General features: G+C 39.6%; 3 protein-coding genes across 4 annotated transcripts; 2 read left to right on the top strand and 1 right to left on the bottom strand.

Moving 5' to 3' along the window:
* Positions 1-1,328: 1,328 nt before the first annotated feature.
* LOC112563764 (nuclear receptor-binding factor 2-like) lies at positions 1,329-5,523 on the top strand. Of its 2 annotated transcripts, XM_025238070.1 has the most exons (5): positions 1,329-1,548; positions 1,740-1,824; positions 2,961-3,205; positions 3,572-3,796; positions 4,256-5,523. In XM_025238070.1, exons 1-5 carry the CDS (start codon positions 1,525-1,527, stop codon positions 4,493-4,495), a joined length of 819 nt encoding a protein of 272 aa, XP_025093855.1. In that variant the 5' UTR covers positions 1,329-1,524; the 3' UTR covers positions 4,496-5,523. The 2 variants fall into 2 exon arrangements, with proteins under 2 accessions (XP_025093855.1, XP_025093856.1); XM_025238071.1 differs by lacking the exons at positions 1,329-1,548; positions 1,740-1,824 and adding an exon at positions 1,955-2,729.
* A 2,002-nt stretch (positions 5,524-7,525) lies between these two features.
* LOC112563611 (E3 ubiquitin-protein ligase RNF103-like) lies at positions 7,526-14,507 on the bottom strand. Its single transcript, XM_025237735.1, is given in 4 exon segments — positions 7,526-9,901; positions 9,904-10,400; positions 10,873-11,137; positions 14,013-14,507. Coding segments are annotated over 4 exon segments (2,211 nt in total). The 5' UTR covers positions 14,239-14,507; the 3' UTR covers positions 7,526-8,678.
* Positions 14,508-18,360: 3,853 nt separating this feature from the next.
* Positions 18,361-19,854, top strand: LOC112563863. The gene is made up of 2 exons (XM_025238273.1): positions 18,361-18,472; positions 18,932-19,854. Exons 1-2 carry the CDS (start codon positions 18,361-18,363, stop codon positions 19,852-19,854), a joined length of 1,035 nt encoding a protein of 344 aa, XP_025094058.1.
* The last annotated feature ends 3,335 nt before the right edge of the window (positions 19,855-23,189 follow it).

Genomic DNA, 23,189 nt, shown 5'->3' with positions numbered 1-23,189 from the left:
TGTCACGATTCCCAGACAGACTCCGATGGAGCATCTGAACAGCCTTGGACAGACCTCTGTTACAACCTTACTCCTCGAGAGCCCAGTGCGAAGACCACAATTCTTCTCCGGTCACAATGCTAAATCCTCATCTGCGAGGATCATCCTCTCTCGTGATTGGTCAAGCATACTTCCAACTATTCTGCTACCTAGCTAAACCAGTTACTACGTAGCTAACACATGATGGACAGGTGGTCACTTTGACTTATTCATGCCCACACTGCACCCCCTTCTCACCCCCTCTGGCAGCCTGTCTTCCTTTGACTCGTGGAGGGAGCAGAAGTGAGCACCAACACTATGGCCCTATTCCTAGTTATCATAAGACACTGACCACAATAGACAATCGTGGCGGCCCTGTCAGATGCCACGTCTATTCATGTTGTTCTCCCAACCGGGGACGACAGGTCAAGGGACGACTGACTGACTAACCTATATATGCAGCAATTGAAAAGTCATTCACCTTGATGAAATTATGATGTTGTGTTGGTAATGACAATAGCTTGACTTTGAGACATTGATTCCTGGGGTTTTAAAAGAACCTACATAAACATTGTCTTTGGTCCTTTGCTACGGTTGTCGCTTTTTGCTGTGTGACTTTTTAAAAGCAAACAGGAATAATAATAATATGTTTAGGCTCGCAAGAGGCTATAAGCGTTGGTCTTAGCAGACAGACAGCAATTATTCCACCTATATACTGTACGTCATTGCTCTCATAGTATCAAGGAGATAAAATGTCTATAATTATATCGATCTGCTGATCTAGCAAACCACAGCAGCAGACCTATTGAGCGCATAAAGCAGAACTCCTTATAGATACTCAATAACATGGAAAGAAAAGGGCAATAGTTTCATGGCCAAAATGTGACCACGAACCTTTAACTAGTAATAATCGCGATTTGGTATTGCGTGGGACGATTTGGCCATGTCGGGATCGGCCCAACTCTGGCGCTAGGTCGACATGACTGGGGAGACGTACGTGGTTCGAGGTCCAAATGACCTTGATCCTCATCTTATTGTGCTTAGAGCATCTTGCTGCCTTTCATCCACCGATGTTAAAACTGATTCCGAAACCTTGCATGTTTGCTTCTATAAACTGTTGCTGCTCTTCAAATATCTGCCTTCACTATTTGTTGCACTTTTTTATCTGCGTCATTTCTATTTTTGTGATAAGCTAATTGATCGACATGATACCGATAAAAGTATTCATCTAATAAAAGACCTATAGAATCGATAAACACTGCTTAAATACCGTAAAAAAATCTTTATTTTTTGGTAACAGAAGCATTATTCTTTTTCGGAAACAGTCTACTCATCGATGACAAGGTAGTGACTAGATTTATAATACAAAAATAGATATCGGGAAAACTCCAATCATTTTCATGAATTTCAACACGAACCCTTGTAGAACCTCTTTGGGTGGTAACTTCCGGTAAGCTGTCTAAATCTGTTTTCATTCTCAAAGAGTCAAAAGTGTGTACAAACAAAATGATGAATTCGCCACTTAACAGGGTAATTGTATTAATTATCAAGATATTTTTGTATGCAGTTGTATGTGTGTGTTTATAGACAAAGATTGAAATGTAATAGTGCCTAAAGCAAATTTCCCATGTTAAATTTAAATTATTCATTTAAAATTAGTTTTCTGTGCAGTTTTACATCTCGAAATCTATTGAATAGACAACTTATATTGCGTCTTGTAGGCCCATCAGCAGGCCAGAAGAAGTGACAGTCTCATAAGATCAGGAACATTTGAGGAAGCCATAGCCTGTCAAAACAGAGCAGCTGGTAAAGTACTTTCAAGTAAATCTTCGTATACTTCAGTCAAAGACATGCATACTGTCGACAATTTTATTTCAGGCTACTTCACTCCTTTGAAAAAAATGAACTAAATAAAACTAGTCTGTCATAAAATTTTATAAACGTAATCTTTATTCACCTAAGGTCTGATAATAATATAACAATAATAAAGTAAATTTTGGAAATTGTTTTTGCACTTATTAATCCTTGTAAACATGCTAACGTCACTTCTTTCGGTTGTCCTATTATTAATTTTTTAAAAAGCATACTGCATTTTTTATTTGTTCTGTAATGTATATGTTCTGTTTAAAAATTCAGCCAATTCAACACATTTTCAGCCATATTTTTATAGCCAGTTGTGGTGAATGCATATGATTAATTCATAAAGGTTTACATATCCAACTGTAAGTATAAATAAAGTACTAATTCATTTCGATAAATAATTTCTAGCACTTGTTGCTTAATATGTCCAAGGCTAAAGAACTGAGAATCAATTTCTACTGGAAAAAAGCACCAACCACCCCACTTATATTGGTGGTGGGTGGGTTGAACAGGTGGATTCTTTGAAGTTCTTTGTCTCGGCTTTTGGCATGGGGCGTCAACAATTCATGCATAGTTATTTCATGAGGCTACTCAAACAGTTCAGATTAAGTAGTTCAGTTCTTCAGCAGTTCTGTGGTGTCAGGGTTAGGTTATTCTAAGCTTATTTGTGACTGTCTGGGTCAGTGGCACAGAGTCTAGCTAGAGCACATTAATTGTTGCATCTAAGGCTGTCAGCTCTGAAGTCTCATCTGCTGGCTTCCTCTACCATGTGTGCCTGGTCCACAAAGCTAGGAATGTCATTCATGATCCACCTTACTAAGTCAACCATTTGTTTGTGTTACTCCAATCAGGTAGGCATTTCAGAGTTCTGCACTTAGGATTTCTCACTGTTGGCACTGTTTCTGTTTGAGGTTCATTAATTTCATTGCCTGCAGGATGTGTTGTATGTGTGTTTGATTCATGCTGTGATACCCCAACACAGACATGCATGTGAAATTAAGTCTAAGTAGTTAACTTGGGTGACAACAGGCCTAGACTTATGTAACAAGGGCAGAATTTAATTGTACTTTTATTTTGCAAAGAACATCTTCTTGAAGCTATGCAGGAGACTACTTCACCTGTTGTCCTGGAGTCACTACAGTTACAGCATGCTCATCATCTGAGTCAGGCCACTCGTCTCCAGAAAAGACAACTGTTACTTGAACAACTTGCTGCACGGCAAAATAAAGCAGTGGCATTAGTTGGAAAGGTCACCCAGACTGAAAATGTCTCTTTGATTAGTGCAAGGCGAGAAGGGAGAGCAGAACGGTCACTTATCAACAGACAAGTAAGTCACGATAGTTTGGAATCACTCCTTAGGGCTGACCATCAAAGATGGTGACAGGGTTCACATTGGGGTGAGGGTTGAGTAATAAATTCATTTTTGAGGACAATAAAGCATGAGTGTGGTTCTGTTTTGTAAAGTTGTGCCTATTTCTTACACATGTTTTATTCTGTTAATCTTATGAAAATAATTAAATTTCTTGCTTTGTATTGTTTCTAAAACATGTTCCTATTCTCTAGGTAGTTCTTCTTTCGTAATTTAACATGTAATTTTAATTTTATAAAAAATTTGATTACATTTAAGGCAGCTGAAAACTTTCTTCTTTTACTTTTTTATACAGTTTGTATTCACCCAGGATTTATTTTCTAGGACATCCATGAAACCTTGAGAGAGACGGATACACTGCTACAGTTTCTGTACCGCAAAAAAGAAAATGCTGAGCATAATATTCCATTGGCATCAGCCTCTTCAGGGTCTGAAATGTACAGGGAAGGTATCAAGATGCCAAAAGATGACAAAGTGATCATTGAGGAACTGGGTGCCACTATTAGTGAACTGAGGGGACACATTATGCAATTGATGGATGAGCTTGAGGTAAGTGAGGTAACTAAGCAATTATTACAGCAGATGAAGAGGAGAGTAAGATAGCTACATCAGGCTCCCACAATTTGAAGATGGCAGATAGATGAGGAGCTGAGTAAATTAACATGGCATGTGCTTAGGATTAGAGGATGATATTATTTATGTGCTAGGATGGCTACAAATCAGTGACAGACTTAAGTCTTTAAGTCTCTGGCCAGTGGTAGAGCAGGTAGCTTAAGTTTAAATAGGAATATATCTGTTAAACAGGATACCATGAATCTGACCTCTTTCTCTTTATCGTTGATCACATTTATATTTGAAGACTTCACACTATGGGAGAGGAGGTAGGTTATTGCTCATTTTGGGATTGATATCTTGAATTTGATGCAGTCATCATGTGGTCATGTAGATTAGTTGATAGATTTGTAATGTTTCACATCTGTTAATTGATCCACTAACATTTTTTTTCAGGTAACGCGACAAGAGAAGGATGAGTTGGCAAAATGTTTGAGGACAAAAGACAAGCTGCTTGCAGAATCCCTATTTTTTGACCATAGTACAAGTCAAAATAGTGCCATCTTTGAGTTGCCTCCTCTTGAAATGCCAAAGTTTGACCTTTTAAGGCCACCACCCATACTAGATTGTGATAACGAGGAGCTCCAGGCAGTAGTTCACAATAAAACTGCTACCGTTGGTGGACAGTTAAAGTGATAAATTGAGGTGAACAGTGCTCATACAATGGACACTGATGTTGGACTGTGAAAAGGAAGATCTTCGAGAGATGGGTTGTTAAATAATAATAATAAAAAAAAGAGCTGAAGCTCCATAAAAAAAAAAAAGGTTTAAGAACTTTCACTGGCAGGCTTTGCACATAAATGCTTTGAAAGACCGTCATACAAAAGACTGTGCTGGACTGTGACGGTGATTTTTCTGATGGCTTGCCCCCTCCTAGGCTAGGAGTCTGGGTTTATGGTTGATGTGAAATTTGACACATTCTTGTGTGTGCACATGCAGGCGTATGCTTACATGCCTGCCTTATCTATGTGTGCAAGCATGCTCACAACCTAAATATGTCTTCAAGAAAATGTGGCAAGATTGTGAATTACTGAGATGAGAGTGTGCAAAGTGTTGATTTCCTAATAAGCCTTCAGTATTTCATTGAACAAGATTGAACAATAAGGAATTTTGATTTTTTTCACCATTCCTTCTCCACTGTAGTTTTGAAGTTAATGAGTCAAGTCTGAATTGTATGCAGCTAAACAAGTCCAGGCTGCAGAAGTTAGGTGTTGGAAGGGCTTTGGTATGTATTTTACAGTCCTTGATTGATAAGTTATTTTAGAAAATATGTAACCTGCTGCACACTACATTCCATCAGAACTATATACAAGTTTTTTCACACTGGATGTATAAAAGAATATTTTTTAAGCATAACTGAGCACAATTTTTAATTGGCACAGCACCAAAGGACCAATAAATTGCTGCAGAACCATAACAGGCCTTTTTGTCAAAACTGCATGGCAAGAATCAAAAGCAGCATGGTTTCCTTATGAAGAGACTGGCACAGTAAGCACTTTAAGAAACAGACATGAGTGCATTTTTCACACTTGTGGACTTCTTGTTTCACTAGTAACATTGTGGATGAGAGTTTAGCATTGGTTATTGCTATATTTTTTCTGTTACAAATATTAAATTTTACTCTTTAAACATGGAGAGAATAAATGTTTGAGAAGCATATGTCATATTTGAGTTTTGTTTAGTATATATATTTTACCTCATAGTAAGCAGGGATGCATTATACCAGTGGTTCTCAAAGTGTGGTCCGTGGGCACAAGTCAGGTGGTCCACGGCTGACAGTCGTCATATGTCAACAAAGTGATGTTTAAAGTGATGCATTCCTCCCATTAACATTTTAATTACAAAGAACGAGGTAGGTAGTTTTATGTCGGCTTATTACTACATACTACTGTCACAAAAGGACATTTAGTTTTGAATTGTAATGAAACAAATGCGACAATTTAAATTTAAAATTCATAGGACAGACTGATTTTTAGGCCTTGGTGGTCCGCCATATTTTTTACTTAAGTAAAGTGGTCCGCGGTCCGAAATACTTTGAGGACCACTGCATTATACTACAGAACTTTCATTTCTGATTACCATACTTTGCACAATAAGGGGCATCTGATCACCTCTGTTTTTGATTAACCTACTTTGTAGCTTGCAGAAAGAGATATGGAACAATAAAGAGTGCCCCACTTTAATTAGTTCATGAACAGGAACTGATTTTATTAGTCTAGTTCTAAGCCCTTGTTATGATATTTTACATTTAAAAACATTAAGAACAAAACAATGCCAAGCTGGATTTTGAGCCCACTTGAACTTTTCCTACTTAGACATTTTGATGATGACTGCATTCTGTTCCATTTCTTAGTTTAGCCACTGAACTAGAAGCATTTTGCTCCAATCCTCCAGGAACTGGTAGTTTACTGCATAATTGTGACCGCTATTGCAAAACATACTTTGACAAAAGGTTGAATGCTTGTAACTGCACACTGGGCAGTGTTTAAAATATAAATGGCTATGCCTTTAGAAAAATGAAAGGAATGTAAGGTTAAAAACAAAGTGAAAAATGTCATGTGATCCATGGTAATTGATTTCAAAATGTAGGTATTGCATGGTTGACTTAGGGATGCACATTTCTTCTTAACAATTGGGTAAAGCTCAGTACTATTTCTCTAAATCTGGGTGAATACTCTATTCTTGAGCTACACACCCATATCACCATGCATAGAGAAAAAGTCAAGACATGTCAGGACTATGCATGGATGTGTTTATTTGTGAAGGCCTTTGCATTTGAAAGCTGGGACCAGATGTTAATTAGATGTTAGTTACCAGTGTGACATCACACTTTAGACTACTTAGGACATATTCCCCAAAATTTTGGGAAATCATGCAGGTTTATCCAGTTATAAGAAAAGACTGCAAATATCTTGAACTGCAGTTCGTACATAGCTGATTTAAAAATACCGAGTACAGAAGAATGGCATATAAGTTTGTTCCCTGGTGCAGTGCCATTGTTCTGTTTGTCTTTACCAACATGTCAAACACACAGTTGACACACACTGGGACTCTAGCACACTTTAGATGATGGTTGAGGTCATGGTGGACAGAGGAAGAACTGTAAGATGGATGTGAAGGAGTGGACTGGTCATTCTACACTAGAGCTGCTCACCACCAAAAACAGCCTTGAAGTATGTCTTGTTAGCCATGTCTGGCCAGGTACCCCCAACAGCAGGAACTGGCAGGCCAACTGGTGCTCAGCTGGTACCAATCAAGGTATAAATATTGATGACTTCAGGCTACTGTTAGGACATACATTTTCTTTCAGTCCAGTTTGTTCAATTTAGCCCAACTTTTCTTCACTATTTTAAGTTTCAACAATGTAGAGACTAAAATAAATAGTGCCAGTACTTTAGTGACATCTCTCAGCATGATAAATAACTTCACAAAAGAAGCCTTTTTGGGGTTGACAGAACTTTTTTAGATGATTTGCTTAAACAAGTCTGCTGCAACCCTTTAACTCTAAAGCCATTGCAGATGTTTTCCTCTCATAAACACTCAGCAGTCTCCATTACACTTCCTCTTATCAAAAACACCTGACAATGATATCTGGGTGCAGCTTACACTCTGGTTTAAATTTAACTTTTACCCTCCAATCAGTCTGCCAAAAAAATTACATCTATGTTCTCCACATTAACTGCTGTTTATTCTAAATCAAGACAAAATCATGGTGGTTCTTTAGCTAGAACAGTACAGAGAAAGTTGTCATCAGCCAGTTTCTTTTGACAAGTGACCACTCATGATGGATCAGTTGGTAAATTCAGATATTTTGACTGGTCTTTCACAAAACTGGCCTAAGTCAATGGCCCCTTCTCCTGCATTCTCCTTTCAACTTCCTTTAAAAAACAACAGTAAGACAACCATATATCAAATAAACATGCAAATGCAATGTTACTCAACCTTCATATTTAATGATAACAGTCTAAAATTTCAGCACAAATTAAATCATCACAAGATACTATGCATTTGGATTTCAACACAAAAATACGCTGCTCAGTGGTGGTAAAGAACCTGTGTGTGCCTTTCAGTATTACCTGTCAAAGAGTCTTTGCTTGATGAAAAATAGTTACTTATGTGCCACTGAGAGGCAGAATCAAGAATGGGATGGTAAGTGTAATCTTTAAAATAATGTTGATATTTCGTGCTAAACCTAAAAATAATAACTAGTGAAGACTATTTCTCTTGAAAGGGATACTAGTACAAAGACTAAAGGGTAAGAGTTTATCTCTAGAGGAAAGTGAAGACTACTTCCTTCGGTGATTCTAAGTAACAGGAGAGAAAGTGGAAAAAAAATTCAAATGGAGGCACAAATGAAAAAAAAAAAAAAGTAGACTAGGGTACGAAAAACCTGCTATACAGGCTTGATACAGATTCACTTTCTGTTACCTAAATAGCTACATCTATCATACAATTTAATGATAGTGTATCTCTCTTATGACCTTACTGCCGACTGATGAATGGGTAATTCTGAGTTCTATGTATTACCAGAAAACTGCATCTCCATGAGGTTTATTGAAGACACAAATATTATTTCATAAAAGAAACAACAGCACAATTGCAAATGAAGATCACAGCAGCCTTGTCAGTATGTTTCACATTCTCTGTAAAGATGGAGCATCTTCACCACTCTTAATTCCTCATTAACACGTGCAAAAGAATTTGAAATTAAACATCTTTAAATGAATGATTCCTGTGATTATCACATCTGTAAGATGGAAAAATCTGACAGTCTGGTCAAATGATAAATGGCAGATAAAAACAAGTAGTTAAAAGCAGGTTATGTATCATTAGCAGTGCTTGCTTCATGACTGCGGGAGCGAAAGGATGGCCAACGGCAAATGGGGCAGAAGTGATGATCACCACTGAGCCAGGCGATGATGCAAACATGGTGGAAAATATGTCCACAGGGAAGACCACACAGTTTCACACATAAGAAAAACTCTTCCAGACAGATAACGCACTGACTGCAAGCCAAATAGCCATCAGGAAACTCTGTAAGGGGTGGGGTGTGAGTCTTGCATTCAGGGGTACAAGTACTATGATGATGACAAGTGCTGCTTTCTTTGCTTTGCAAATCCTGACGACTAGGATAATGATCTTTCTGATTGGGACACTCTACACTGTTTGAACTAACATGACTGCTGTCAGGCTCACAAGTAAGAGAAGGGACTGCCTTGTTATTTCTCCTACATTCTTTAACACTGCCTTGACACTCGCAGTGATAGTTTCCATCGAGCAGGTCAAGTGCTGATGTATAACAAGTACATGAAAGACCTGAAGACTGACATTCACTGTCTGGAGTGGTTTGACAGGATACTAGGTTCAAGTTATCAGGGACTCTCTTTGCACCTCCAGTATGGCATGAACACGTTGAAGCTGCAGAGTGCTTGCTGTAGCAGGTGGTAACAGACTTGGTGACACACCCATAGTACCAGGTAGGCAGAAGACTAATATAATGGGTAGAAACAACAGGCCTCGAAGATAGTGTAGGTATCAACAGGCGTGATCCAAATAGTTCGATTCTTCCACTCAAATCATACCCACTCAAGTGCATCGGTTCAAAAAAATAATTAGGATGAAGGTGGGTCAATGTACGCATTTGGCTAAAGTTAAACCATGACTCCTCCTCCTCCTCAAAGCGCCCTCCTGTGAACCAGAATGCAAGTAAGCTAAACACACAGCAAACAGATAGGAAGCTGGCTGCAACCAGCCCTGGGTGATGTAAGTAGAAGAAATAATCACGGCGCAAAGCAGCACCTAGACAGCTAGTGGCCAGCACACGCCCCACCTTGAGAGCAATGTATGGGAGGTCTTTTAGAAATGGCAGCTGAAAAATTGCAATAAGTGGGAGCCAAAGCATAATAACAGCAGAGTTGTATTTTGCAAAACACCACAGCATTCGACGAGTTCGTCTAACTAACCTACCTTGTGCCAAAAAAACCTCAAAAACTGACAAAATGTTGGCAGCTGCAAAACTAATGATAAAAATGTCATTTAAGCAGGATATAAAAACTTTAAAAATCTCTCCATGCAAGCAAAACTTAAGCATTCCCCATAGTTGTTTCCATAAACATAAATCTTTTCTTTTGTTAAAATCAAAACTGTAGGAAAAGTTTTATTTATTTCTATGTTGAAGGCTTGGGTCCACTCTTTAGACAAATCACTGTAATTGTTCACCACACCAAACCTAACCCGACCTGGGAATTTGACACTCAGTGCAGAGAAAAACATAGGAAATACTTCTTCCCTTGAGAAAAGTACTGCACGTATTTCAGAATCTTCCCATGCACTTCTGAAAGTCAGCCATTCATCTTTGAATTGGCGAAAATCCTGAATGGTTTCTACTTTTTCCTGGAGCTTTTGGCGAATCCACTGTGAAATGAGATGCTGCCGCCAGTTTCCAGGGTATGTATGGGTAGCTACATTAGCCTTCTGCTGGTGAACTTGAGGTAGGGCCAGCAACAGGCGAGGTGTGTGCCAACCCCGTCCTTCACACCACCTGTCACACAAAACAGAACCTTCAAAATTGTAATCTGGCATCAAATCCTATTTGATTCAATCAGGTCATTTACTTATCTATGGGTTTCTTTAATAATTTGTCAATGTCTGCACTTACACACATATCGTCATATTTATAGAGAGATGCAGTAAGAAGATCTCAGGCAATGCAACCAATTATATTTATGATGCTTTTAGAGTACATTATCTGAATGTGACTATCTGCTCATATTTATCTAAATTTTGCATAATTTCCTTCTTATATGTTGATTTGAACATGGAGGAGATCAGTCCACAGAGAGGCGAGACAGCTGGCATGACATGGTCCCGTTGGAAAGGGACGCCCAGAACCAGGTCCGATGGCGGGGTGTGGTTGCGGCCCTATGCTCCACTGGGGGCGACTAGGATCAAGAAGATGTTGAAGTAGCAAGTAATTATATATGCTTGTAAGGTACACATTTTTGACTAGTTACCTATGATCTAGCTCACAGTCCAGAATGCCAGTGTGTACACCAAACCTGGTGACTTTTTTCCGTATAGCTTTCCATTCTGTGTCTGGCAATAAAGGCATGGTATAGTGGCTTTGTTGACTATAAGCCAAAACCTGCACAAGCCACACACTGTCCTTAGCATCCTCTACTTGCTCATAGAAGTGAGTGCCAGATGTGAAGTTCGTGTCAGATGAAATCAGGTCCTCTGACAGCTGCAGATTCTCAACTTCATCTGCATCAAGCTGACCTATTTCAAACAACACAAAAGAATTGATAACCAATACAACAAGTAACACAAAGTTAGCATTAGACAAAACCTAGTTCTCTGATCTCGGGGTACTTTTTACTTCAGTGACTTGAAGTGTTAATAATATACTCTCTACTCTAAAGAAAAAGAAATTTAAAGACAGATGAACAAGTGCGCAAGATGCTATAGCCCATTCTGGCAGCTGCTTAAGAAAATAGCAACTAACCCTTTACAGCGTCTTTGAAATTTTGCCAATATAATAATATTTTCTTGCTTGGTTGGTTAGTTGAAGTTTTAGGCCATATCAGCAACTGAGGCTATATAATACAATTTTACTGATCCCCAGGGACAATTCAAAATAGTGCTTGTACTAGCAATAATATCAACATAGACATGATGTAAAAAGATAATATAAATGTACATGCTGAAAGTGTCTCTTTCACATATACATTCTCTCTCCCACACACACACATTCCTAACAGCAGACAGAGTTGGTGCCCCAGGCCACCTCATCCTACATACAAGATGACAGCCAGTAGAGTTTATAAAGTGACTGGCACATGGAATGAATGAGTTGCGGCAATGATTGGTTCTGCACACAAGCACTGCGTATCTACAGCCACCCCGCAATAGTGAAAACTCACATGACGACACATGATCAGAAAGAGAGGATGCGTGATGGCTTCCTGATGATTTGCTGATGACAAAAGGCTGCCAAATCCCTCTGCCTAGTTCCGGTGATCTTGGAACAGATATTAACAAGGAAGACAAGGCTGTTCCTGTTCCCTAGGGAGAGGCTGTGGAACCAAGAGATGATGAGACTTTGGATGAAGGACTGATAGAAGCTAGTGTGGATGAGAGAGCTGACAGAGAAAAATCTGAGTTTCCGTAGGAGGTACAGACATTGTTGGTTCTTATGGAGGATCATGTCAGTGTTGATGTCCCATTTAGGCTCGTTATCATAGATAGTACCTAGATATTTGTAAGAGTCAACTACCTCGATGACATCATCATGGATAATACTGACGACTGACTCGATCAGCCCTGTTTGTTCGAAAGTCGAAAATCATTTCCTTAGTCTTTGAGGCATTCAAGACAAGAAAGTGTTCATCACACCAACGAGCAAAGTCGAGGGGGGAATTGGTGTTTTACGCTGTGCCAGCAACTGAGGCTATATTACGGCAAGGCAGCCAGCCCTGTAAACAGATGCCACGTGCAGAGAAAGAACAGCGTGCCCGAGACGAGAAATGAGCTCTGGGCAGCCAACCTTCACTGTATTGGTGACAGGTGCTAACCTTTGCGCCACCGGACCGCTGGACGAACAAAGTCAGGAAGAGCGCCACTATGATCATGCTCACTATCTTACAAAAGAGACGTCAAGGCAGTGTCACCAGCAAATTTTACAACTGTTTGTTTGTGTCTAATGCCGCGCCAGCAACTATGGCTATATCATGGCAACAAAAGTAATGTAAGCTTTAAAAGTTTAGGGACAAAACCTCCAAGTGATATAGCCATAACATTCTTTTAAAAGTCAACACAAGAAGTATACAAAATGTAAAAGAGTGGATAAAGCATAAAAAGGTGTGGTGAAGCCCAAAAAGGCCACCAACAAAAAAAAAATCAAAAGAAAACTATCAGGATATAAAATTTCTTAAATTTGATGATAAAGTCCTATCCTCATTAAAAATGTAAAGACTGCTGCCATTGGGACAGAACTGAACAAAGAAAACGAAGAATTTTCTGTAGAAAACTGGTAATGTATAGTCTGGAGCTCAGGAAAAACAATCATAACATGTACCACACTAAAACTTCCCCTACACCATGGACAAACAGATGGTGGTTCACCTCCTAATAGGTGTCCTTGTGTGGCATAGGTGTGTCCTAACTTTAATCTAGCAAGGACCACCTCCTCCTGCCTCAAAGGATGGCATGAAGGTAGGTGGTCAGTAAGACAGGGAAGAGTGGCATGTAATTTTTTTGGCCCAGAGTATCCCAGTGGCACTGCCATAGGACTGAACGTAGGCCGAGAAGAAAGGTTTACAGTCTGATGATACCAGCGACTGTAATTTGCCAGGAGACTGACATGCAGCCTAGGCAGCCTGGTCTGCTCGGACATTGTCTGAGATACCAGTATGGCCAGAAGCCAAAATAAAAACAATGTCTTTGATTTGCTGAATGAGTGCTGCATGAATTTTATGAAACTGGATCACAAGGGTGGTCAAAATCATTGGAAAGGAGAGCTTGGAGGGCAGAAAGAGAGTCTGAAATAATCAAAAAGTTGTGCTCCGAAAAGCGGTGAACATGATGTAAGGCAAGCAAATAGAAGTTTGGCTTTTTGGAAACAGCAATAGTTATGTCCCCTAGATTCTGACAGGAATAGGACAAGTTTATGAACAGTGGAGCACCATAAGAATGCGACCACACTTTATACAATATAAGTACTAATAAGCACCTCTCCTTCTTTTTTTATAAGGACCTGACTGCAGTTTATAAGTATGTGTAAGGACTACAAACTTATAAACAGAGCGAACACAGTCCTCATAGGTGCTTATATAAGTTTGTAGTCATCTTCAGTGCATCAGGGAGACCATTCAAGAACAGCTTTATATCTCGTTCAGTGAAACTAGAAATCACACCGCTACATGATCCCCCAGGTATTTTAATTGATGGTAAATGGTGAATCGAACGGTAGACATAAATCTTACCTGTAATTGCCCTTGTGGATTAATAAACTTGTTTTTGGAATAATATGACCGACATCGTACTTTTACAGCTCTCAGGCCGACCAGGAATTTTGTAATCATATTATCGTTAGAAACAGTAAGCAAAAATTTATGTGCTAATATACAAAAATGAAAGAATACATGGTACATACCAGATCCGTCAACGAGCTGACACAACTCTGACTTTTCCACCACAGTGTCGTAGCTCACTCCTCTCTGCTCTAGCAGTGCTTTCAGCTTCGCAACCGAGAGCGCCATAGGATCCAGCAAACGTCTAGAGAGACTACCTGTTTCGTACCATGTCACAGTCTCTAGAATGCGAGCCAAAAGAAAAAGAACTGTAATATATATTAACAGAAGACACAACTTTAGCCACATGGTTGAAAGATGAGCGAACAGTTCACTTGCAAATGATCGAGGTGTTCTCACAGACGCGTCATTTCTTGAGTATGTGTCTAACAATATACCACTTCAATACATTTGTCCATTGCACATAAACATCGTAATTTACTGAGATATTTCTTGTGTTTTCTCTGAGTTACTTGATTTAAACATTAAAATGGGAGTGAAAAGCCAGTATCATGACACTCAGCCGAAAGTGGCAATGGCCGTCCTGACAAGCAACGTAAACAGCGGAAGTAAATAATAGCCACGTGACGCTTCCCTGAGGCACCTAAAAGGAGGTTGGTACTCAATCTATACTGAGTAATGATGCATAAACCAAATGTTTATAATGTAAAATGACATTTCACGATGGCTTTAAGGGGATGAACATTTGAGAAATGATCTCGTATATATTGGGATGTTCTAATATATGCCAGAGAGAAATTAGACGTGTGCAATTTATGCGAATTTTCGGAAATCGGCTACTTTCGGTTTCGATCTTGCTTTAAGTATATAAGACCCTGCACTTTCAGATAACGCAAACACACAAGCGAAAGGCAAGGCGGTAAGAATAATATTATATTCATTGTTGTATGCGTGATTTGTTGTATTTCAGTTTATTATATATTGCTTGTATAAGCTTTATTATACGTATTAATTCCCCCAAGTTCGCCCTGCCGATAGCGTATATACGTACAATCTTAGACAAATTACAGATGAACAACAGGCCACGTCTAATATAAAACCCGACAGCGCCATTTTGTCATCGCAAAAGTTCTTGCCTTTGACTTTAAACTTCTCAGTTATACGCGCAGTCCCATCCGAAAATGTTGAGGCTTTGTGGGGTTTAATTACTGTTCATCCCATGTATAATTTCCAGTGAAATGCATTTAAAAATTGAGTGTAACTGGAGAGACAGAAGCAAAAGCATAACATTAAAAAGAAGCACTGATGCCTTTTTCATCCCTGCTTTTGATGCTGTATCTCACCATGCAACCCCTTGGGCACTGGATGTGTGGTCGTGAATTTCAGACATCCTGATCCAAATATCGTTGGCAGGGAATTATAAAGATTATAATAAGCTTTTTATTATTGATCTTTCCAATGACTGTATCACTATAAAACATTTGTCTATGAGATATAAATATGGTAGTATATGAAAAAATGTTCATGTTTTCCCTAGATTAAACCTTGGAATTGGGAAATACTCTAGCAGTATGAACACAATACACAATATACTAAAACCTTTAAAAAAGTGTGAGTTTAGGCTCCTTGTGGTGCTGCTGATTTGATTGCGGATTACTTTCGACGTTCCTTTGCTTAGGTGACTGGTTCTGTAGTTTTCGTGCTGTTTAATGCTGTTTCTTTTCTTTGGAAGGGTATGACTAGTGATTGCATCCATTCTTTGCGTTCCCAGACTTTTTCACACAAAACAATGAGGGTCTTTTATCGTTTTAAACCTACCCTTCCTGAGCTGCACAGCCGGGGCATTGTCATTGCCAGGTAACTTTCCTGCCTTCAGGCTGCATACTGCTCTGTTGACCCCTTCTGTAGGGCTGGTAGGTCTGCAGGTTCACTGGTTCTTATAAGAGAATGAAGGCAATCATTAGTCATACCCCATCTGAAGAAAGGAAACAGCAAGCAGATTCAGAACTACTGAATAAGCCTGATCAGCCACCCAAGCAAAGTCATGTTGAAAGTAATGCAGAATTGCATCAGTACCAATGAGGGACTACTATAATAGGCGAACAGGCTGCTTTCAGATCAGGTAGGATCCCAGTTGAGCAGGTCTTAAACTGTCACACTCTGATAGAGGAACATCTTCAGCATCTGCAAAGCATCACAACTTCAGAGACATTATAAAGGCTTTTTACTGGCAGAGGAGCTGTAGCAAGTAATGTGAAAATTCAACATTAAAGAAGAGTCTTGTCCAAGTCTTCAAAACATTATAATAGCTCAAGTAGTGCAGTACTGCTGGATAACCACATGAGAGCTTTCTTTCACTAGACAGTAGGCATACATCAGGGGTGCCCCCCTATCACCTTCACATCTTCATGGAGAACATCATGTATCAAACCCTCAGTGACCATCACACTTTCTTTTTTCATCTGTGAAAGGCCAATTTGCGACCCATGCTTTAGAGGCAACATCAGACTGATTGTAGGCATTAAATGAGAACTGCAAGACCTTACCAACAAACTGACAGACAGTTCAAATGTTATGGAAAGGAGACCAGCATTTATAAGAGAAAAGAAGTGGTTACCGGACCCAAGATAGGCATGAGTGGTGGGCCTTAATGTCAGCTGCCTCATCTACCCATGTGCTCCCCCAGTGACTGGTACCAGTCAAGGGGTGAATGACTGCTTGGCCTACTTTCCTAGCTGCAGTGTTGTGGGCAGGATAGTGATACCAGTATTTGGGGGCAATTAGGTGTAGGTCAGGCAGAGTAGAATGTGGGGACACACGCATGTACCTATTCGAAGAGGCACATGTACACGTGGTCAATGTACATATTCTAATACACATGGTCAATGTACATATGCACTCAGATTGCTCTTATAGCTAGCAACCTCTTTTTGCAACAGTTAAGTGGCATATAGTTGCCTGGTTTTAACATGTGACCTGGCAAAGTGCTTATACTAAAAACATACTTCAGAACACCTTAAGTGAAGCTAATGTGCTGACTGACAGAGAAAGAAGTGGTTAGCAACTATATTGAAATGGATTTTCCATGCTCTACCTTCTTGCTACCACTCATCAAAGACCTGTACAAAGTTTTGCAAGCTGCTGCTGTGTCCTTTCCAGTTCCCACCCTCAGACAGTAAAAGTCAAGAGATTGACAAGCGAATTGAGGACTAAGTTGCTATAGTCATTATTTTTTTACTTGAAAATTATTATGACTTTTTCTCATTTACCTTATACCAAAGACAAATATATGTGTGTGTGTGAGTGTTTAAGATTAAAATTGCTCTCTGTAGGCAAAATTTTATTCAGTACCTAATACAATACTCAGTATGATTGTCACAAACCTGCTGAGATGTATTTTATAAAATGTTTTTTTTTTAATTAGTAAAAGTAATTGTTCGGGTGAGGTGGTAAAGACAGCTATCACTGGGGCTGTTAGTGTCAACAGTCTGAGGCGTGCCGCGCCATACAGAGATGGCCGGCCGGTCTTTGTGTAATTAAGTTCTGTTGATAGGTTGTTTGGTGTGTTACTTGAACACAAGGAAAGAGTGTGATAGTGTGTTGGATGTGTGTGGTTTGATTGGGGTTTTTCCTTGACGGGAGCGGGAAGAAGGGACAGTCTTCTTGGTGTTGGCAGTGCGTCCGGAGAGGACGGCTATTGCTTTGTAACCAGTCTTGACGGACTTGGTGTTGTAGACCTGTGTGTACAAGTCCTGACCAGACTTGGATTGTGTATAAGTCCTGAACCGACTTGAAGTACCAGACTTGTTTGTACTTTTGTTAACATTGAACCTGTTGAAGTTTTCTTGTGAAGTTTTCTTGTGGATTTTTACTTTTGGATTTACTTTTGGATTTTCTTGTGAATTTTCTTATGGATTTACTTCTGGATTTACCTTTTGGAGTTACCTTTGGATTTACTGTTGAGGTTTACTTTTGGATTTTCTTTTGGATATAACTACAAGACGAAGTGGAAACTTTGTGTACTTTTTCACGTGGATATATAGTACATGTTAGAAGTGAAAACATTGTGCCGTTTCAAGTGGAGACTTTGAGAGAAACTGGACGAGAGGATTGAATACTTTTGAAACTGTTGGAAGAAACGTGTGTACGAATTGTGGGGTTGGAAAATTAGGAATCGTTTTGTATTGTGTTTATTTATTTTTTTGTTTTCTTCTTTTATTTTGATTTTTAAATTATATTATATTTCTAAAGTTTAAACTGTTGTCTGTGTTTTGATTTTATTAATTGTCTCGTCTGAAAGGCGCTGTAGAGTGCAGGTGACAATATTAATGGGGGCTCTGTCCGGGATTTTATAGGCAATATATTGTCGTTTCAGACGAGGTTAGATTTTTTTTTTTTTTTTTTTTGTATTGGAACGCAGGGTTTTTTTTAAAACTGTTTGAATATTGTGTGTGATATTTTATTTGTGTCATGGCTACTGGATTTGATCCAGAGGGGGTTAAGGAAACTGATCCTACTTCAGAAGAGATGAAGGGAATGCCTTTCCAAGAAAAAATGTCTGTGGAAATAGAGGGGCATCTAGGTAAACTTCAGAGATGGACGTCTGAAGCTAAGTTACTCGCCACAGAGCTTGGTCTGACAGGGGATAAGTTGGTCAAGTTCATAGCGGCGGAGTTGAGAGGTCGTCGCCAGGAAGAGAGGGAGAGAAAGAAAGAAGAGGAAGAGAGAAATAGGAAATTTCAGCTAGAAGAAGAAGAGATAAAAGAAAGAAAAAGAGAAAGAGAACGGAAACTTCAGTTGGAGGAAAAAGAGAGAGAAAGAAAACTTCAGTTGGAACAAAGGAAACTGAGGTTAGAAGAAGAAGAGAGAGAAAGGAAACTTAGGTTAGAAGAAGAAGAGAGAGAAAGGAAACTTAGGTTAGAAGAAGAAGAGAGAGAAAGGAAACTGAGGTTAGAAGAAGAAGAGAGAGAAAGGAAACTGAGGTTAGAAGAAGAGGAAAGACAACTAGAACTGAAATTGAAAGAAAGAAGGTTTGAATTAGAACAGGAAAGAGAAAAAGAAACTCATGACCGACAGCTAGAGAATGGAGTGGGCTCAACCCCATCTAACCCATGTATCAGTACTTACAGTGTGAAACTTCCTGTGTTTGATGAAGCTGTGGAAGACTTAGATACTTTTTTAGGACGCTTTGAGTGTGTAGCTCAGCTACAGAGCTGGGATGTAAATAGCTGGGGGGTCATGCTTGGGGGTCAATTGAGAGGCCGAGCAGCGGAGGTGTACCTGTCACTCACGGACACTGAGAGACGAGAGTACGAGGCTGTGAAAGTAGCACTGAGAGAAGCATTTCAGCTGACTCCAGAGTCCTACAGGTGTCAGTTTAGAAATGAACGAAGACTCGACAGAGAAACATTTCCTCAATTTGCCACCAGACTGACCCGCTATGTAGAAAGATGGCTTAGCTTGTCTCAAAAAGAGAAAAAGTATGAAGACTTGCTCGATCTAGTTTTGCAAGAACAGATGTTAGAGGTTATAGGAGGAGAAATGGCAATCTATCTCCGCCAATGTTCTCCAAAGACAGTGAAGGAATTAGCGATGCTGGCGGAGCGCTATGCTGATGCACGTAGGGCTGCCAAACGTTCACCAGGAGTGCCAGGTCGAACTGACTGTGGGCAAAAGGATAGAAATGAGTCGACAGAACAAGCTGGATCGCAGGAAATCACTTGTTTTAATTGTGGGAAACCAGGACACATAAAGAGAGACTGTAAAAACCGAAAACAAAGTTTTATTCCTGGAAATAGTTCGAAGGTGACTGTTGTTAGGTGCGCCGACCAGCCAGCACAATCCGAGACAGGGTCCTACAATCCTTATTGTCTGGCTACTGTCGGGGAGAAGACAGTGAAAGCTTTACGTGACACAGGAGCTGATGTGTTTGGTAGTGGATGCAGGTTTGGTAGCTCCAACTGATTTGCTACCTACACACCGCAATATAACCATGGCTAGGCAAGAATGAGTTCGCTCATGTCAACTGCTTTAGTGCGATTACAAAGTCCATTCTATTGTGGTGAAGCAATAGCTGTGGTACTCGCCAATCTGGTGGTGCCTGTCATCATAGGCAACCACATCGAGCGGAGAGATGGAACCAAAGTGCCAGTGTGGGTTCATCCTCCATTACCACCAGTGCCGCCACCGCCTGTTGCAGTTGTGACTCACGCACAAGCTAGAAGAGATGTACGAGGTTTACGTGTCATAAAACCTTTTAAAACGACCAACTCTGAGAGGAGAGAAGTCGACAGCCCTAAGACAGTCAGAGTAAACATGAGAGAGAAGGGAGGTGGCTTTGTGACTGTAACTGTTGGCATTTTTTGTGCCAGTTTATTACTGGAAAGGATAATGTGGCTGATTACCTGAGCAGGTTTGCTCCGTAGAAGTTTAAACCAAGCCGTAGGTTGGTTTGGTGGGGGCTATTTGTCACAAACCTGCTGAGATGTATTTTATAAAATGTAATTTTTTTTTTTAATTAGTAAAAGTAATTGTTCGGGTGAGTGGTAAAGACAGCTATCACTGGGGCTGTTAGTGTCAACAGTCTGAGGCGTGCCGCGCCAATACAGAGATGGCCGGCCGGTCTTTGTGTAATTAAGTTCTGTTGATAGGTTGTTTGGTGGTTACTTTGAACAAAGGAAAGAGTGTGATAGTGTGTTGGATGTGTGTGGTTTGATTGGGGTTTTTCCTTGACGGGAGCGGGAAGAAGGGACAGTCTTCTTGGTGTTGGCAGTGCGTCCGGAGAGGACGGCTATTGCTTTGTAACCAGTCTTGACGGACTTGGTGTTGTAGACCTGTGTGTACAAGTCCTGACCAGACTTGGATTGTGTATAAGTCCTGAACCGACTTGAAGTACCAGACTTGTTTGTACTTTTTGTTAACATTGAACCTGTTTGAAGTTTTCTTGTGAAGTTTTCTTGTGGATTTTTACTTTTGGATTTACTTTTGGATTTTTCTTGTGAATTTTTCTTATGGATTTACTTCTGGATTTACCTTTTGGAGTTACCTTTGGATTTACTGTTGAGGTTTACTTTTGGATTTTCTTTTGGATATAACTACAAGACGAAGTGGAAACTTTGTGTACTTTTTCACGTGGATATATAGTACATGTTAGAAGTGAAAACATTGTGCCGTTTCAAGTGGAGACTTTGAGAGAAACTGGACGAGAGGATTGAATACTTTTGAAACTGTTGGAAGAAACGTGTGTACGAATTGTGGGGTTGGAAAATTAGGAATCGTTTTGTATTGTGTTTATTTATTTTTTTGTTTTCTTCTTTTATTTTGATTTTTAAATTATATTATATTTCTAAAGTTTAAACTGTTGTCTGTGTTTTGATTTTATTAATTGTCTCGTCTGAAAGGCGCTGTAGAGTGCAGGTGACAATGATGCTGGGGAAGCTGGGTTGGGAGGTGGATAAATGAAACATTGTCAGATGCTTAAAGAACTTTTTTTCTGTTCCAGCCATTGAATAAACGAGTATCATGGAGAAGTCCAAAGAAAATCAATTTAGTGATCGTACAAGTGATTTGAATTCTGCAGCAGAAACAGAAGCTTGTGTACTACGCAGTGGTAAACAACTACCTTCTGATACACCCAGAATCTCTGTAGATGATGCAGCTGCAGGTCAAGGGACTCAAATGATTCCTAAGGATTATTCATCAGCAGACCACGACCCTGACAAAAGCAAAATCTCAGCTCTACAGGAAGCTGATAAGGTGATGTCAGCCATCAGAGCAGAATCAAAGGCAGCTGCATCATCTACTAGAACTGAAAGTACCAAAGAGGTATTAGAACAAGTCACACAGACAGAAACAAGCCCGGCTGCATTAGATAGTGGAGAAGAAACAATCATAGGTGCAAAAACAAGCAAATCGGCCTCAGATATTAAGCCTAAAGCAAGCACATCTGTGTCATCAAATGAAGAAACAAGCAAAGATTTGTCAGGTACAGAATCAGAAACGTATGAGCCTGCATCAAATACCAAAGAAGAATCAGACAAACTTGCAGAAAATGCTAGTGAAGAAATAAGCACAAACAAAGCAAATACTAGACAAGAAGAAAATATATCTGCATCAAATAATAAGCAAGAAGTAAATCCACCTACACCAAATACTGGTGAAGAAATAATTGCAGATGAATCAAATACTGGACAAGATGCAAGCTTAAATGTGACAAACACTGGAAAAGAACCAAGTGGGCAAAAATGTAGCACAGTTGTATCAAACTCTAGATATGATATAAGCTCACCTTTGCTGTATAACACACAAGAAACAAACAAATCTGGTTCACATACTGGACAAGTAATGAGCACAGATGTATTAAATACCAGGCAAGAAAGAAGCACACCTGTGTCCAATGGCAGACATGAAACAGACAGAGGTGAATCAAACACCAGGCAGGAAACAGGCACAGCTGTATCAGAAAATAGACAGGAAACAGGCACAGCTGTGTCAAATGGCAGACACGAGGCAAACATGGCTGAATCAGCCAGAAGATCAAGCAAAGACACATCTGAGCTGAGAGGTACAAATACTACCGGGAATCCAAATCTGCGCAGAATGTTGGGTATTTCCAGAGTTGAAAAAAAACTTCTGCTTATGAAGAACATAAGAAAAGATCTTGTTTATGAACTTTCAAATACGGGCAGTGAAGTAGATAAGGGTGAACTTGAAAAAGGCCGAATTGTTGTTGTACGTGGAAATGCAGATGATGTGTGGAAAATTTTCAAGTCTAAGGTAAAGACAGAACGTGTAATTGTGAATACATTTATGACAGACGTAGAGCGTCGGATAGATGATATTGCCCAGAAGTTTTCAGACTGGTTGAAAGTTGACCAAGGGAGACAGTGTTATTATTTTGCATTCCACACAGATATTGAAGCAGAGGTATTGCCAAAGATTGCTGACTTACGTATTGTTGTCAGATTCTATTCTTTACCAAGTTACTTGGTAAGATACATTTGCTGTTATCGTCAGGGCATCACGAAGGCAATTCAAAAACAGCTATCTCATTCAGTGAAACTAGAAATCACACCAATACATGATCCAGCAGGTATTTTAGTTGAGTCTGATGGGTATCCAGATATTGAAAAGGTTTTAAACAGGCTGTTTTCAGATTTACAATACACTGAGTTTGAGATTCAGACTGAAACTGCTGTATTTCTCCAAACTGTTCTGGGTAATAAACAAGTAAGAGACATTGAAAACAAGTATTACTGCCAAATCAGAGTTAGGTCTCCAAACCACCAGGTGGAGCTGAG

Source organism: Pomacea canaliculata, linkage group LG5, assembly GCF_003073045.1.
Source record: "Pomacea canaliculata isolate SZHN2017 linkage group LG5, ASM307304v1, whole genome shotgun sequence".
NCBI classification, from domain to species: Eukaryota; Metazoa; Mollusca; class Gastropoda; order Architaenioglossa; family Ampullariidae; genus Pomacea; species Pomacea canaliculata.
This window is presented reverse-complemented; position numbering and strand designations above follow the sequence as displayed.

Bases quoted from the DNA above. Each gene is read 5' to 3' on its own strand.
- LOC112563764 (XM_025238070.1), top strand. From the start codon at position 1,525: ATGATGAATTCGCCACTTAACAGG. The intron at 3,206-3,571 runs GTAAGTCACGAT...TTTATTTTCTAG, and splicing joins GGTCACTTATCAACAGACAA to GACATCCATGAAACCTTGAG. The intron at 3,797-4,255 runs GTAAGTGAGGTA...ATTTTTTTTCAG, and splicing joins AATTGATGGATGAGCTTGAG to GTAACGCGACAAGAGAAGGA.
- LOC112563863 (XM_025238273.1), top strand. From the start codon at position 18,361: ATGGCTACTGGATTTGATCCAGAGGGGGTTAAGGAAACTGATCCTACT. The intron at 18,473-18,931 runs GTAAACTTCAGA...GGTTTGAATTAG, and splicing joins GGAAATAGAGGGGCATCTAG to AACAGGAAAGAGAAAAAGAA.